This window comes from Centroberyx gerrardi, chromosome 4 (genome assembly GCF_048128805.1).
Source record: "Centroberyx gerrardi isolate f3 chromosome 4, fCenGer3.hap1.cur.20231027, whole genome shotgun sequence".
NCBI lineage: Eukaryota > Metazoa > Chordata > Actinopteri > Beryciformes > Berycidae > Centroberyx > Centroberyx gerrardi.
The window spans coordinates 28,931,517-28,945,963 of NC_136000.1; the positions used below are offsets into that span (position 1 = coordinate 28,931,517).

The 14,447-nt window shown below is 45.3% G+C and overlaps 1 protein-coding gene across 1 annotated transcript in view; it reads right to left on the reverse strand.

Moving 5' to 3' along the window:
* The window catches only part of zfpm1 (zinc finger protein, FOG family member 1), a 96,176-nt gene that overhangs the window by 12,300 nt on the left and 69,429 nt on the right, over nt 1-14,447 (reverse strand). The window contains exon 4 of the mRNA XM_071919346.2: nt 10,193-10,326. Within this exon, the coding sequence (XP_071775447.2) occupies nt 10,193-10,326 (134 nt within the window). The remainder of the gene's footprint in view (nt 1-10,192; nt 10,327-14,447) is intronic.

Sequence of the window (14,447 nt, forward strand, 5' to 3'; positions counted from 1 at the left end):
CCAGTGTCGCACAATGTAAAATGCAGTGTAGAGGCCGCTAGAGGCTGACAATCTTCTCGGCGATGGTCTCGTTTGTTTACAGTAATTATTACTAATGTCTCAAAATGAATGTGGTAATGATTTATGGATGACTTTCCCTGGATAAATAAAGGATAAAAAAGTAGCATTACTTCAACATTGAACCAATTATTTCATGGCGAATGTCACGACTTGGAGCAAGGGACTGTATTCATGTATCGGGTATCATGTTATCTATTCACAAACATTAAAAAAGTCAAGGGAGAGGACTCTTGAGTGATTGTAACGCCTCAGGACAGTAGGAAGTGGACACGGACAGATGAGGAAAAGGATGGAAGAAGACCAAGTGGAGAAGGGTAGAAAGGAGTGGAAAGGAAAGGAATGAAAAGGACAGGAAAAGAGAACAAGACTGAGATGGACGGCTTAGAAGCTCCCAGGGAAGGACAGAATATGTTGACGACTTGATATTATTATTTGTCAATGTGACAAATTATTAGACGTAGGCCACCAAACTATCAGCTCAGAGTGAACTTTGCTCCTGAATGCTCCGATGATGTGAATTTTTTTCATTAACGCATATCTTCCAAACAGATTTCTGCCACCTTCGCGCTCCATTATAATGCTAAAAGACCGAATGTGGATGCACTTAGGCTAAGGTGCGGCGGGCGCCACACCTTCCCGCACCTACTGTAATTGCCGCCCTTTCTCTTCCTCAATCCACCCGTTCCGTCCCTCCATCCGTCCATCTATCAGCGGGCTGTCAGGCCTCCCCCGGTGGAGCGGCGGCTACATTGAGAGCGCCGCTTTAAGCCCCATCAGCCGGAGGAGAGTCTTTGAGCTGCAGTCTAAGCCCCCTTCGCCCGGACCCTGGTCCCCTCATGAATATTAACCAGCCCCGAGCCCGGCTTTAATCTGCCTGATCCCCGCACTGCTGCCGCCGAGACGATAGCGAATCTAATTATTTGGTCTGATATTAACCCCCCCTCCCCACCACCACCACCCCACACACACACACACTCCCCATCCCCACCCCAACCCCAAGTCCTCGCTGCTGTAACATTCACGTGTGTGTGTGTGTGTGTGTGTGTGTATGCAAACACTCGCAAAGACACACTCACTTCGCAAGCCATTCGCTCACGTGCCAAGCTGAACTCCGCCAGCGCAGCCGCCTCCTTCCGCTCGTGCACCCAAGTCGATTCACATATAACACACTCACACACACACCCTCACACACACACACACACACACACACACTCCCCCACCCCCAGCGCAGCCTGCGACGCCCTCGCCTTATCAGCCCCAAAAACGCCCTCCTCCACCGCCGATAAAACTTGAATGCAAATGATGCCAGGCTGATTTCATTTCTTCATTTTCTTCCTCCATTCCCTCGTTCAGTATCAGAATGGATAGATGGAGTTCCTCTGCCTTTCTCTCCCCACACTCTCTCTCTCTCTGGGGGGTGGGGGTGAAGCAACAACGATGGTGATGGGGAGGAGAGAACTTTCCCTGAACTAACCCCAACGTCTAACCCCCATCTCACATAGCCTCATGCTATATATATACACTTCAATTAAACGGGAGGAAATAGAAAAAAAAATATACCCCCACCCCCACCCCACACAACTGCCATACGCTGCAGATGAGGAGATTAAGATTTCTCAGTACAGCTGTCAACGGCCACAGTTACGCGGCTCCCACTGGGGAATAAGTGTTTGTATATGTAAATCAGGGCCGGTAACACAATGTCTGACACATTTCTGCGTCTCAATGGTGTATACTGTTTCACGTTGTTTAATATGGTTTACACTGTCTTGATGGCCTGAACAGGATAGTCCCACGGTCATTACATGTAAAACATGTAAGCAAATGGCGGGTACGCTTGCAGTGCCGATATTTCGGTTTGCCGATATTGATGTTTAAATATGGGATGCGGTCCAGTCAGTGTCGTCCACCTCTGATATGATGGATATGATGCAGTTTGATTATATATTTATTGTGGAATTGATCAATACTACACTGGTTGTCTATGGGAAGCCCTTATGAACTGATTCTAATGCATTAATACATTTTAATATCATTATTGTTAGGTTTCAATGGAGAGTTTTAGTGTCCCATGATGGTCTAAATGCTGTTTCAAAGGCTTTTCCACCCTGATAAGAATAAAAACATGAGGGGAACACTGGATGAGTGGCAATTTTTAGATTTTTTGGGCATAAAAGTAGTGTAAAGATACTGAATACCAGTGTGAAATTGCAGCAATTGGCAGATTCAATACAAAAATATTGGTAGCAGCATTCAAAAACCTGCATCAGGTACTGAACCCTAACAATTACAGTAGTTAGTATAATAGTAATGTATGTGTATATAGTAGTAGTACATAGTAGTATTTAAAATATTGTGTGTTTCCTTAGTTGGGAACTCAGTAAGCCATCTTGCTCCTCTGCTGACCTTTTCAACCATCATTCATTCACTCACTCCTCTCACAAAATCATTCATTCAATCATCCAATTCACCCTCTTCCTCCCTTCTCCACTTTCACTGTCTCTCCCATAACCCCCCCCACACACACACACACTTTGCTCCTATTCACCTCTTTCTTTCTTAATCTCCAATTCCTCCCTCTCTCTCTTCCTCTCCAACTCTCATTCCTACCCCCTGCCCCCCCCCCCCCCCCCCCCCCCCACCCCCATCCTATCTCTCTCTCTCTCTCTCTCTCTCTCTTTCTATCTCTCTGCTACAGGAAATGGTTTCTTTCCCAAATCCAGGGGGTTGGAGGGGGTTACTCACTGTCCCAAACAAAGAGGTCACTGTGTGAATCCTCCAAAAATACAAAGAAGAAAAGGAAGGCAGATAAAAATCAGAAACCTACTCTCATCCGCTTCTCTCATACACACACGCACACTCACACACACACACACACACACACACACACACACACGCTCTCCCTCTTTTGCACTCACGCAAGGCATTTTCTCCAACAATCAACAACGACGGAGGAAACTCTTTTACACTGTATATTCACTACAAATATTGCCGATACAGTACAGTATACATTGGCAGTAGAGTGACTGAAAGCCTATATTCCCTTGTGCAGGCGTGCTCATGCACAGCCACACATATCGGGCGCACACCTCCGAGAAGAAAAAAAAAAAAAAAAAAGAGAGGGAGCCAGGTTTGATGAGCTGCATGCAAATGACATGTAAAAATATAAAACTGCGATACTTAAAACGGGGGCCGAGATAAGAGATTTGAAAATGAGGCACTCTTGGAAAGCGGGCTCCTGAACTGCCGGAGATGAGGCTCAGAGATAGAGAAGGATAGAGGTTTTCCCTCTCCTCTCCTCTCCTCTCCTCTCTTACACCTCCTCCTCCTCCTCCTCCTCCTCTTTCCTTCCTCCTCCTCCTCCTCCACCCTGCAGAAGCCAGTGCAGATGACAGGGAGATGCAGATACCAGCCAGTCACTGCCACTGAGTGATGAGAACGAACACCTCCCTCCCCTTCCCTTCTTTCCTGCCGTCTATTCCTCCTCTTCTTCTTCTTCTCCGTTGCCCATTCTCTGTCTCTCTCGTTCATTTCTTTTCGTCGCTCCTGTTTTTGTTTCGGTCGATGGCACCTTTTCCCCTCTTTTCACTTCGAGTCCCCTTTGTTCCTTTTCCTGCCTGGCTGGATTTCTGTCCTTTTCCCCATCTATCAGTATTCCATCTTTCTTGGCTGGTTTTCTCCCCTCTTTTTTCTCTCTCCCTCTCCCTCTCTCTCTCAGGGTGATAGACTCCTCTGTCAGGGCCAGATTGACAGACTGAGAGACAGACAGCGACTGTCATGGTGTGGGCAAGTTAGACGACAGGTAGAGGTAGAGGTAGCCTATATGGAGCACACAGATTCAATCGCCGCAGATAAAAGCTGGCTCTCCTTAAGGCCATGATGCACTGGGGCAACATTTTTGAGGCAAAATATTTCCATCGGCAGCGGATGAGGATTTGATAATGAATGTGGAGAGTGTAGAGCAGCTACAGGGAAACAAAAGTACAAGGGCTAGACCAGTATACCAGGCCGATATTGGCATTTTATTAATTATGAGTCAAGTCAGTCAGTGTGGTCCACATCTGATATGATGGAGGTTCCTCCCTGATCACAGCTAGTCAATATGTTTTTATTATTATTATTTTTATATCAGATATGACCAGAGAAATCATTGGAGTGGAGGATGTGGAGGATTTTACTCAACAGTCTGTAAAACCTGCCTCACCCTGCCTTAAGGAGCTGCTGACCCACCTAAAACTATTTCATTAGTCTGGCTTTCAATGAGTTTTAGTGTCCCATGATGGTCTAAATGCTGTTTCAGAGGCTTTTCCACCCTGACAAGAATACAATTCTGGGGGAAACACTGAATACTTGCAATTTTTTGTCATGAAAGTGGTCAAATTGGAAGATTGAATATCAGCCATCGGCAGCTACAATCGAAAACTATTGGCATCAGCCTTCAAAAACCCATATTGCTCTAACCCTAATAGCAATGGGCCATCAACTTGTGGTTTAACTCGCTACTCCTCTTTTTATGCACATTCCTCGCGTATCGTTTTCTTTCAGGGGGTGGGGGGGGGGGCACCGAGGAAGGTGTCTACCACTTACTGTAATCACCGATTTGTCATCTTCTGAAGGAGTACCATTTTAATTAACATTCTAATTTGATGGGCGGAGGAGACAGAGAAACAGAGAGGCAGAGAAACACTGTTGATGAGTTCTGATAAAATGTAAGATCTGAATCAGGATGTAAACAAACTGGCTCGGAGACACACACGCACACAAAAAAAAAGAGAGAAAACGATCGAGAGAGCGGGCGGAGGAGTCGGCGATCACCTTCACTCGTCCTTCCAGGGGGAACGAGAGAACAAGGAAGTTGAGGGGTGGGGGGGGGGGGGGGGAGAAGAGGGGGAACAGGAGGTGGAGGGGAGCAGGAGAGGAGAGACTACCCAAAAAGTGTGTTTGAAAAGCCGTGGGTGGCGCGCCTTATCGCCCCAGTTCTCCTGGAGAGATTATTGGGGGATTAGTGCGAACGCTTGTTTCTAAAACATGATGAAAAGACGTTCGGCGCGTGATAACGCTTTGAACTCCCCTACTCCGCTCCTTCTAGGATCGTGCCTTCAGGCTGCCTTTCCGCGAAAGACAGGATGGGGGGGGAGAGGGTTGGGGGGAGGGGGAGGGGGGGTGGTGAGAGTGTTGAAGGGAGGGAGAACAATAGCGGCAACGTTGTAAGCGGAGTTGCTCCTGTGGTAGCGCGTTGTACAAGTGGGACGGGGACTTTGGTTCGGACCATTCGAGAAATGGACCAACTTGGGTCTTTCGGGCCAAAGCAACAGATGCGAAACTCTGCTGCTTGAACTCACAACACTCTCTACGCTCATGCACACTTTACCTGTCATCACCTAAACTACTGGCATTGTAAACTGTTGGTTACCCCCAAACCCTTAAAACCCTTAAAACCCAACACCCCCAAACCCTAACAGTCCTCATCCGATCAAAGAATTCCGGAACAATCGCGGAACTTTTGCCCAATCGCGCGCGCTTCCATTATCAGTTAATTAAAGCAGGATCCAATCAGAAAGAGGAGAGATATAATATCAGATTTGTATGTGCGATCCAATCAGAATAACAGCGGTGGCGTGCTCGCTCCTGGGTTGCCATGGGAGGCTCGCCGAGGAGGACCTGGTTGCTCACTCAACCAAAAACTGTGAGGAATCAGCAGCCAACTGATCAGTTGATCAGTAAACATTATTATACCCTGTTCTAAAGTCCAACAGCCATATCAGCCAGAATATATTTAAATAGATAAATGGTTTTACGCCTCTTTCTCAAGAGATGCAAATGGCAGGATTTCCATATGACACAGGCCAGTTAACACGCTGCTAATCTAATGAAGGAGATCTGTTCGACAGAGAGAGAGAGAGACAGAGAGGGAGAAAGAGAAAGAGAAAGAGAGATGAGATCCAGTTCCTCTCTCTCTCTCTCTCTGTCTCTGGCCCACCCTGATTTCTTAGAACTGACAAACTCATCCCCACCCACACAATGATACGCACACACACATGCTAAGATACACTAACCAATATCAAAAGGCATATAACTGTATATTGTCAGATTAAAGAACAAATTACTCAAGTATATGTGTGTAAGTTTATGCGGACGATTGTGTCTATTTGCATGCATGTATATGTGCTGCTGGAGTGTGCACGCACATTCAAAATGCTCCCCGATCAAGTTGTGTTGCTGGGTAGGCCTCGTATTAAACTGATAGCTTATCTGGTCGGGCCAAATAAGAAGCAAATTTGTTGAGAGAGGAGTTGAGTGAGAGAGGGCAGCGCTGGAAGGGGCAGGACTGCCAAGCGGGCCATGCCAATCTCACCCAGAGATGGAGGGTGGGGGTGGGGGGGGGGGCAAAGCCTGGGGGGCTTCAGAGATCCCAATATGGCTGAAGGCTGTGGGAGACAGGTGGCATTGGTAAGATAGACGTCAGGAAGGAGAGGGAGCTACGGAGGATTTGGAAGAAGAAAAAAAAAACATATACAGAAAATTTCCACACCTATGGAATGGAACCGATGGTGAAAGCATGTCCAAAGCGGGGAGATGGGCGGCATAGAGGGAAGAGTGGCGGTAACACTAGGGATGACCAATGTCCAGCCACAAGGAAAATCTTTCTATGGAGATAATATACAGCGGATATCAAGTCTACACCCTCTTTCAAATTCCCTAGTTTTCATTGCCTTAAGGCCTGTGATGGAAACCCATTAAATCAGACTCTTTTTCACTTTCATTTATACACCACAACCGGCAAAATCAAGGTAACACCAAAAGGCAATTCATAAAAATGGAAAACTAATGTGCACATCCTTCAATTAATAAAAGATAGAAATATCTTCTGCTTTGATAACAGCAGTCAGGATGTTTGGATAAGTCTCTACCAAGTGAGCACATCTGGATTCAGGGCTTTTCTCCCATTTGTCTCTGCAGCCATTCCTTGGTTGATTTGGCTGTGTGCTTCGAACTCTTATCATGTTGAACAATGAAATTCTTCTTTAACTTTAAGCTTTTTTCATATCCACCGTATGATCAATAGGAAACTCAGCAGAACGGGTGGGCGGTGTGTTCGGTTATTCTCTACCTTCTGGAAATTAATATAAAAGATTTCCAATATGAGATACCCAGCATTTGAAAAAAAATGACACCTGCACTTGCAAGATGATTACAGATATGAAACTACACACCTTTTCCTGACATACTAAACTAAACTAACACTTTCAAGGCTGGCATCATCTAATTATAGTTTTAAACTGGTGAGTGATGAACTTCAGGGAGCAATTCCCTTTAAAAATGGAGTGGGAAAACAATAATAAAAACAATTCCACAACACACAAACTTGTCCTGTTTTTCCTCAAAAGAGGACATCGCATTCTTTTCAGTTTCCATTATTATTTATGAACATGTGTAGTGCTTTTTGGCGCTGTAGTGAAAAATAACAAGGAGGGTAAAGTATAACCTCCAGTCGGTGATCATCATAAGGACAACAACCACCAATATAAACACAAATCGATACTATTTCCTGAAAAACAATCTGTTTTGTTTTGTTTTTTCCCTTAAAATCACACATATAGGCATATAACTTAGGCCAGTCTGATAACAACTTATTATGATGTCTACTATGAATTCATATAATCAAGATTCATGTCCTGCTGAAAAACGTGGATAAACTCAATGCTTGCAAATAAAAAAAGTGGGTAAACAAAGTGGGTTTACCCTCCACTACTTTTTGGAAGACAACCCTTCAAATAGGGAATAGAGGAATGCAGTGTGGCTCGGGCTTTAGCGGACTGGCAGGAGATGAGCAGATTTCTCCTCTCTCCAGCACACTGAGGAGGATAGCCCTGACCCCTGCTGACCTATGGGGAAGGGAGGGAGGGATGGAGGGATGGATGGAGGAGGGGGGAGAGGGAGGATGTGGAGTGACAGGGGGAGAAACACAGGAGGAATGTGAGATTACAGCCACTATCTCCAGCAGATACTGAAGGTCCGTCTCCTCACTCCTTCAGTCCGCAGATAGGAGGGGAGGAGGAGGTGGAGGAGGAGGAAGAGGAGGAGAGGGAGCGGAAAATGAAGAGGAAGAGAGAAAATGTGTATTAAGAGTCAAAAAGCGGTGCTTTCCATATGAATGCAAAAGAGAGAAGAGGGGAAAATAGTTTAGAGGAGGAGAGGAGGAATAGGACAGTATGAGCAACGGAAGGGAGGGGAGGAACAAAAGGTGATGGGGTTAGTGTGCGTGTGTGAGTGTGTGTGTGCCCGTGCATAGCCACACACACACACACACACATACGCACACACACACACACACACACATCTATCTGTATACTCAGGACCTCACTGATAATAAACGAAATCTTAGAAATGAGAGCCTATCAAGCAGGAATCAATCATTGGGGTTTGTTGTCCAGGAGGATGGCGCCACGCTGAGATAAAAGACAGGCGGACGTCTGGGGAGAGCTGGGAGGCAGGAGAGGAGGAGGAGGAGGAGGGGGAGAGGGGGAGAGGAGAGGAGAGGAGAGGAGAGGAGAGGAGAGGAGAGGAGAGGAGAGGAAACAGGAGAGGATACAGACAGTGTGAAAGAGAAGAAGACTGATTTGGAATAAACTGGGTATGGACTGGGTTGAACTGGGTTTGGACTGGATTAGACTGGTATGATCTGGATATGGACTGGGGTTGGACTGTGTATGTTGTGCTGAACTACATTCGGTAATCGGAGCTACAAAACAAAGTGGAAGATAACCGAGGATAAGACAAGAAAGCCAGGTAGTGACAGCCAAGGTAGATGAATAGCAGAAAGCATGTATGAATGTATGTGTGTGAGTGAGCCTGCATGTGTGTGCGTGTGTGTGTGTATGTGTATGCGCTCCATGCCAGGAAGCCTCTCCCAGCATCAGTATCATATGATTAGATGGACTCGCACATGATGCACAAGACCCAGCCTCTGATAGGGCTCCATCCGGTCCCACACACGGTTCCCAAGGAACATCCACACACACACACACACACACACTGTTGTTTTCATTTCCAACCACTGACACACATGTAGCTGATAAGGTGTTTATTCATCGTCTCTCTTTGTTATCCGACCATCCGACCCCTGACCTTTCACCTTTCCAATTGAAATCCCTTCAGTGACTTTGAGCTCTCACTTTAGTCGGCCAGCAGCACAACATGAGCATGACTTACTCTTATTGGTAAAATATATAAGATTAATATGGCATTATGAGGCATCAGAGGTATAAGGAATATAAGGATTATAAGGAATATAAGTACTATAAGGAATTATTATGAAACACATTCAAAACCGTTTTAAAATACCTAATAAACACGCACCTGTGACCGCATAACAGTTCATTTAAATATTCATGATAGAATATTACAATATAGAAACATACACCTGTGGTCCTGACTGGAACAGGAGGCGAGAGATTTAAGCCCTGAACCCTCACACACTACAAGATCATCTGTATGACCGCACCAAACTGGCGTGAAAATCAGTTGCGATGGCAAATCACGGTGATAATCGGCGTAAAAGTCGTGCGGTGTGTCCCCAGACTGAGGAGGAAGGACAGCAGCCAGCAGCTCAGAGTGTCAGGAAGGGCTTTCTAGGATAGTACTTTTCGTGGCAACTAGGCATACCAGATTCATAATGGAAAATAATGTATATAATAATGTGTTATAACGCATGCGATTTTCTGATGGGGTCATAGGTAACACTTCAAGTGCAATGTGATGCATTACAAGCAGATTAGAAGCCTATTAGAAGCAGAGATAAACTTTCAAAAAAAAAAAAGTAAATTTATTCAGAAAATTACATTCAATTTACGATCATTTACAATTGTCCCGTAAGTATTCAACCTCTACATTTTTTGCACATTCTATTTATTATATGATGCTTATATTGCGCTCATGATGATTTATAATCCCTTATGAGCACCACTTTAAGTAAAGTGTTCATCATAATATGAGAAAAGTAAATATTTCAATGAACATATAATGCCTACAAATGGTCTTCCTAGTAAACAGTTAACAATAAATCAATCCCGAAACCGTGACTGAACCTCTGCAATTGGTAATTGGACAAGCATTGCGTTTGACTCCTCACCTCTGTGTCCTCGTCATCTGTGCTGTCGTCTGATTGGACGATTCCCGGGTAGGGGCCCCACGTTGTGTCTGGATGCAGATCTGTGCGAGCCACCACCCTGCTGTCGTTACCTCCTTCACTGAACTCCAGGTCATCTAGACAGGGAGGGAGAGAGATAAGAGATGCATACTCAACATCCAGGTTTAAATGAGCCCACAGTAGGGTTAGACTGATGCATCGGTTTGATATATCGAGCCGATAATGGCCTTTTATTAAAAAATAGCTATTGGCTAGCTGTTGTCCGCCACCTATATGATGGAGAAATCATTTCAGAAATCATTCCAGTGTGGTGTGGAGGATTTTACTACTTAAACCTGCCTCACTCTGCTTTAAGGAGCTAACCCACCTAAAACTATTTAATTAGAATGGGTTTCAGTGGAGAGTTTTAGTGTCCCATGACAGTCTAAATGCTGTTTCAGAGGCTTTTCAACCCTGACAAGAAAACAATTCTGAAAGAAACACTGAATTCTTGTAATTCTGGGTATTGTTATGGCATCAACAGGGTCATATTTAAAGATATGGAGTATCAGCACAAAATCAGCAGCTTGCTTCCATCCAAAATATCAGTATTGGCCTTCAAAAACCCATATCATTCAAACCCTCGCTCACAGCGCAGAGCATACAGCACACGACAAGCTTACCAGAACTAGCAAAACTAGACAGAAGCAGCATGTGGGCTGAACTTGACCTGAACCCTCGCAGCGCCTCAAGGACGGCGCGGCCTGGAGCCGCTCGACTCGACACCAGGGGGAGCGTGATGCAAGCTGAGCGCTTTCTCTCCCGGCCCCGGTTCAAACAGGGGGAAACTTCTTGTGTACTTCCTCAAAGTGATAACTGTAGAAGGATGGGAGTGAAGGCTGTGGTCGGAGGCTGCTACAGCCCAGATAGAGCCAGATAGCCGGGAGGCATGGGAGACTTATCCATCTATTTAAAAACTTAAGACAGGCCCGGGCTTGCGCTCTCTAGCGAAAGGGGGGGGGGGGTGTAGAGTCTTCCACACAGATCTGGGAATACATCAGCGAGTTTGAGCGATATTTAGTGGCCGGGAACTCCTGATTGACTGGATGGGATTAATAGCAACTCCTTCAGTTAGATGGCGTGCCTCAGGGGTTGCTTCTGGACATGGTAAAAAAAAATACCCTCCTCTCTCTCTCTTACTCTCTCTCTTTCTCTATGACTGTCTATCGCTCTGTCTCTCTCTCATAGACGCACACGCACATACACCAAATCTGCCCCCTCGCCTCCTCTATCCCCCCACCCCCCACCCCCCACCCCACCCCTCCCTCCCCGTCTCCTCCGCGGTTCAGGCGAGTGTTTCGTGGGGGTCGGTCTAAAGTGGCGGGGCCGATAAGAGTGTTTGTCTAACACTCTCCATGTCAAAACACTCATCTATCTTCTCTGTATCTATCCCCACCAGAGAACAACGGACAGACGCTGATAAAATGGCTTTCCCACAGCCGGGGGTGGGAGGTGGGGGGGGTTACGGAGGGGAGGAGGGAGCAGGAAGGAGGGTGGTTGAGGGAGGGAAGTAGGAGGAACGAGGGGGGCAGTGAGAAGTAGACGTTCATTTTAATGAGGCGACGTCCTTTAATGCCAATCAGTGGCCAATCAGTGGTTTTTTCGACGTCGGAAAAGACTGTTGGGACACCGGGACATCAGTCACACCGGAAGCGGCGCGTTTCTCTTCGGAGCTGCAGTGACGCCCTGCGCGGTATACTAAATAGTACCCGCAATTATCAAATTTAACAAGAGAGCGAGGCTGGAGGTGACCCGATAGTATCTGCGGCATCGGAATCGCCGCCGATCCGACGGAGTTCTCGAACTCGGGCAGGGAGAAACGACTCGATGTGCTTCATTAAGAACTCGGTGCTCGTACCAGTTCTGAAAAACTGGTATCGATGTTGATATGCACCTTGCGTATCAATCGTATCTGTAACCAGCCCTGCCTTTGCAGTCTCTTGCCCCGCTGCACATGAGAGCTCGACACCGATGCCAGACGCAACAAGAGCTGACCTGAACTGTTGTTCTTGGGTCAGGTTGGGCTGAATTTTTCATTGAATGACTCAGGCTTGGGGTGGGGCTCGGGTTCACGAATATTGCTGAGGAGCAGTGATTAGCATTTCTTTGTTGATACACGCCGAATTAATAAGCATATATCCGGCTCGTCGAGGTCCGGCCTCACGAAACCCGATAGCCCTCGGACTCTTTAGGGTTTGGACGCGAGGTTCCAGTCGGGTCAGCTTCGGATTTCAGGCCTGGGTCAAGCGCCAGCCCAAACACGACTCCTCAGACAGTCAGCCGGTCTGCCCAGTGTAACCTGCTGGCCACTGCGAGTCTGAAGTCCAGCGTCTGTCCGGCCAGTACCCTATCTCACATCATCCTACGGGGCCTCGGTTTTTGGCCACTCTGACCCTCCTTATCTCGGCACTCCATCAATGTCCAAGTCCGCCTCCGTGCCATTGGCCAATCCTCGCCGCGTGGCCTCTTATCAGCTTGACCAGCTCCGTTGACCCCCATTGTGAAACGGTCTGAGGATTTGACCTCAGTGAGCCAACACAGATATTAACTTATAAACAGGCCCGGCACAAGGATTAGCTTGTCAGTTATTAAGGCTAAACACATGTTATCCTGCTCCCTTCGCAACCTGTTGCATCACATCCTTTCATCTCGCCCTACCTTCGGGTTAGTCAGAGGGGTCGTTCACTGTCATGGGGGAGGTGGGGGGAACCTGAATAACCACAAAACTTCTCTGAGCCGTGTTTTGAGGTGTGCTCGATTTACTTTGATAGGCGTATCACTTTTAAAATAATTCCATACGCCATAGATGGAGAGTTTATAGAGGTAGTAGAGGAGCACCAATAGCATCTGTTGTATCGGTATCAGTGCCGATCCAGCTCATCATGTACTTGTACTGGCGAATGAAACTCGATATTTAATGATGACAAGCTCTTTGGTGCAATATAAAACTTTTCTGGCAGGGGGGAAAAAATGTCTCCTGAATGTGAAAATGCTGACATGCTGCTATTTGTGAAGTTTATAGGAAGATCAGCTGCTGTTTAGAAGAGGAGCCCATTCTGAATAGGCCGTTTTCATCTGTTAACCTATTCTGCAGAAACGTTTCATCTGTTAACCTATTCTGAATAGACTTTTTATCTGTTAACCTATTCTGAATAGACTTTTTATCTGTTAACCTATTCTGAATAGACTTTTTATCTGTTAACCTATTCTGAATAAGATGTTTTCATCTGTTAACCTATTCTGAATAGACTTTTTATCTGTTAACCTATTCTGAATAAGATGTTTTCATCTGTTAACCTATTCTGAATAGACTTTTTATCTGTTAACCTATTCTGAATAGGCCGTTTTTATCTGTTAACCTATTCTGCAGAAACGTTTCATCTGTTAACCTATTCTGAATAGACTTTTTATCTGTTAACCTATTCTGAATAAGATGTTTTCATCTGTTAACCTATTCTGAATAGACTTTTTATCTGTTAACCTATTCTGAATAAGATGTTTTCATCTGTTAACCTATTCTGAATAGACTTTTTATCTGTTAACCTATTCTGAATAAGATGTTTTCATCTGTTAACCTATTCTGAATAGACTTTTTATCTGTTAACCTATTCTGAATAAGATGTTTTCATCTGTTAACCTATTCTGAATAGACTTTTTATCTGTTAACCTATTCTGAATAAGATGTTTTCATCTGTTAACCTATTCTGAATAGACTTTTTATCTGTTAACCTATTCTGAATAAGCTGTTTTCATGTTAACTTATTCTGAATAAGCTGTTTTTAATCTGTTAACAATAAGCAATTGACCCAGTGTAAAAAAATGAGAACCTACTGTATATCCTGTATCATATGTTATGTAGCCTATTTTCTATTATATTATTGTCATCTATCTTTGTTACTTATGTGATTGAGAATTGTTCTAAATTATATATTACATATGTAAATGATTGTTCCTGTTATTAGGCAGCATGAGTGACCAAATTGACTAAATTGAGCACTTGTATCAGCCAATCTACTAAATAAAATACTCGCTGCTCATATCGGTTCATATAAAGTGCTATCGGTGCACCTGCACTAATCAGTGCTGCTTGCTAATCCCAGCAGGTTAGCTGTGTTCACCAGGGCAGCGCAGGGCCTCCTACAATCCTAATCCCTGTTAATTACCCCTCCTGCCCACCACAGACCTCCATAATAACCCA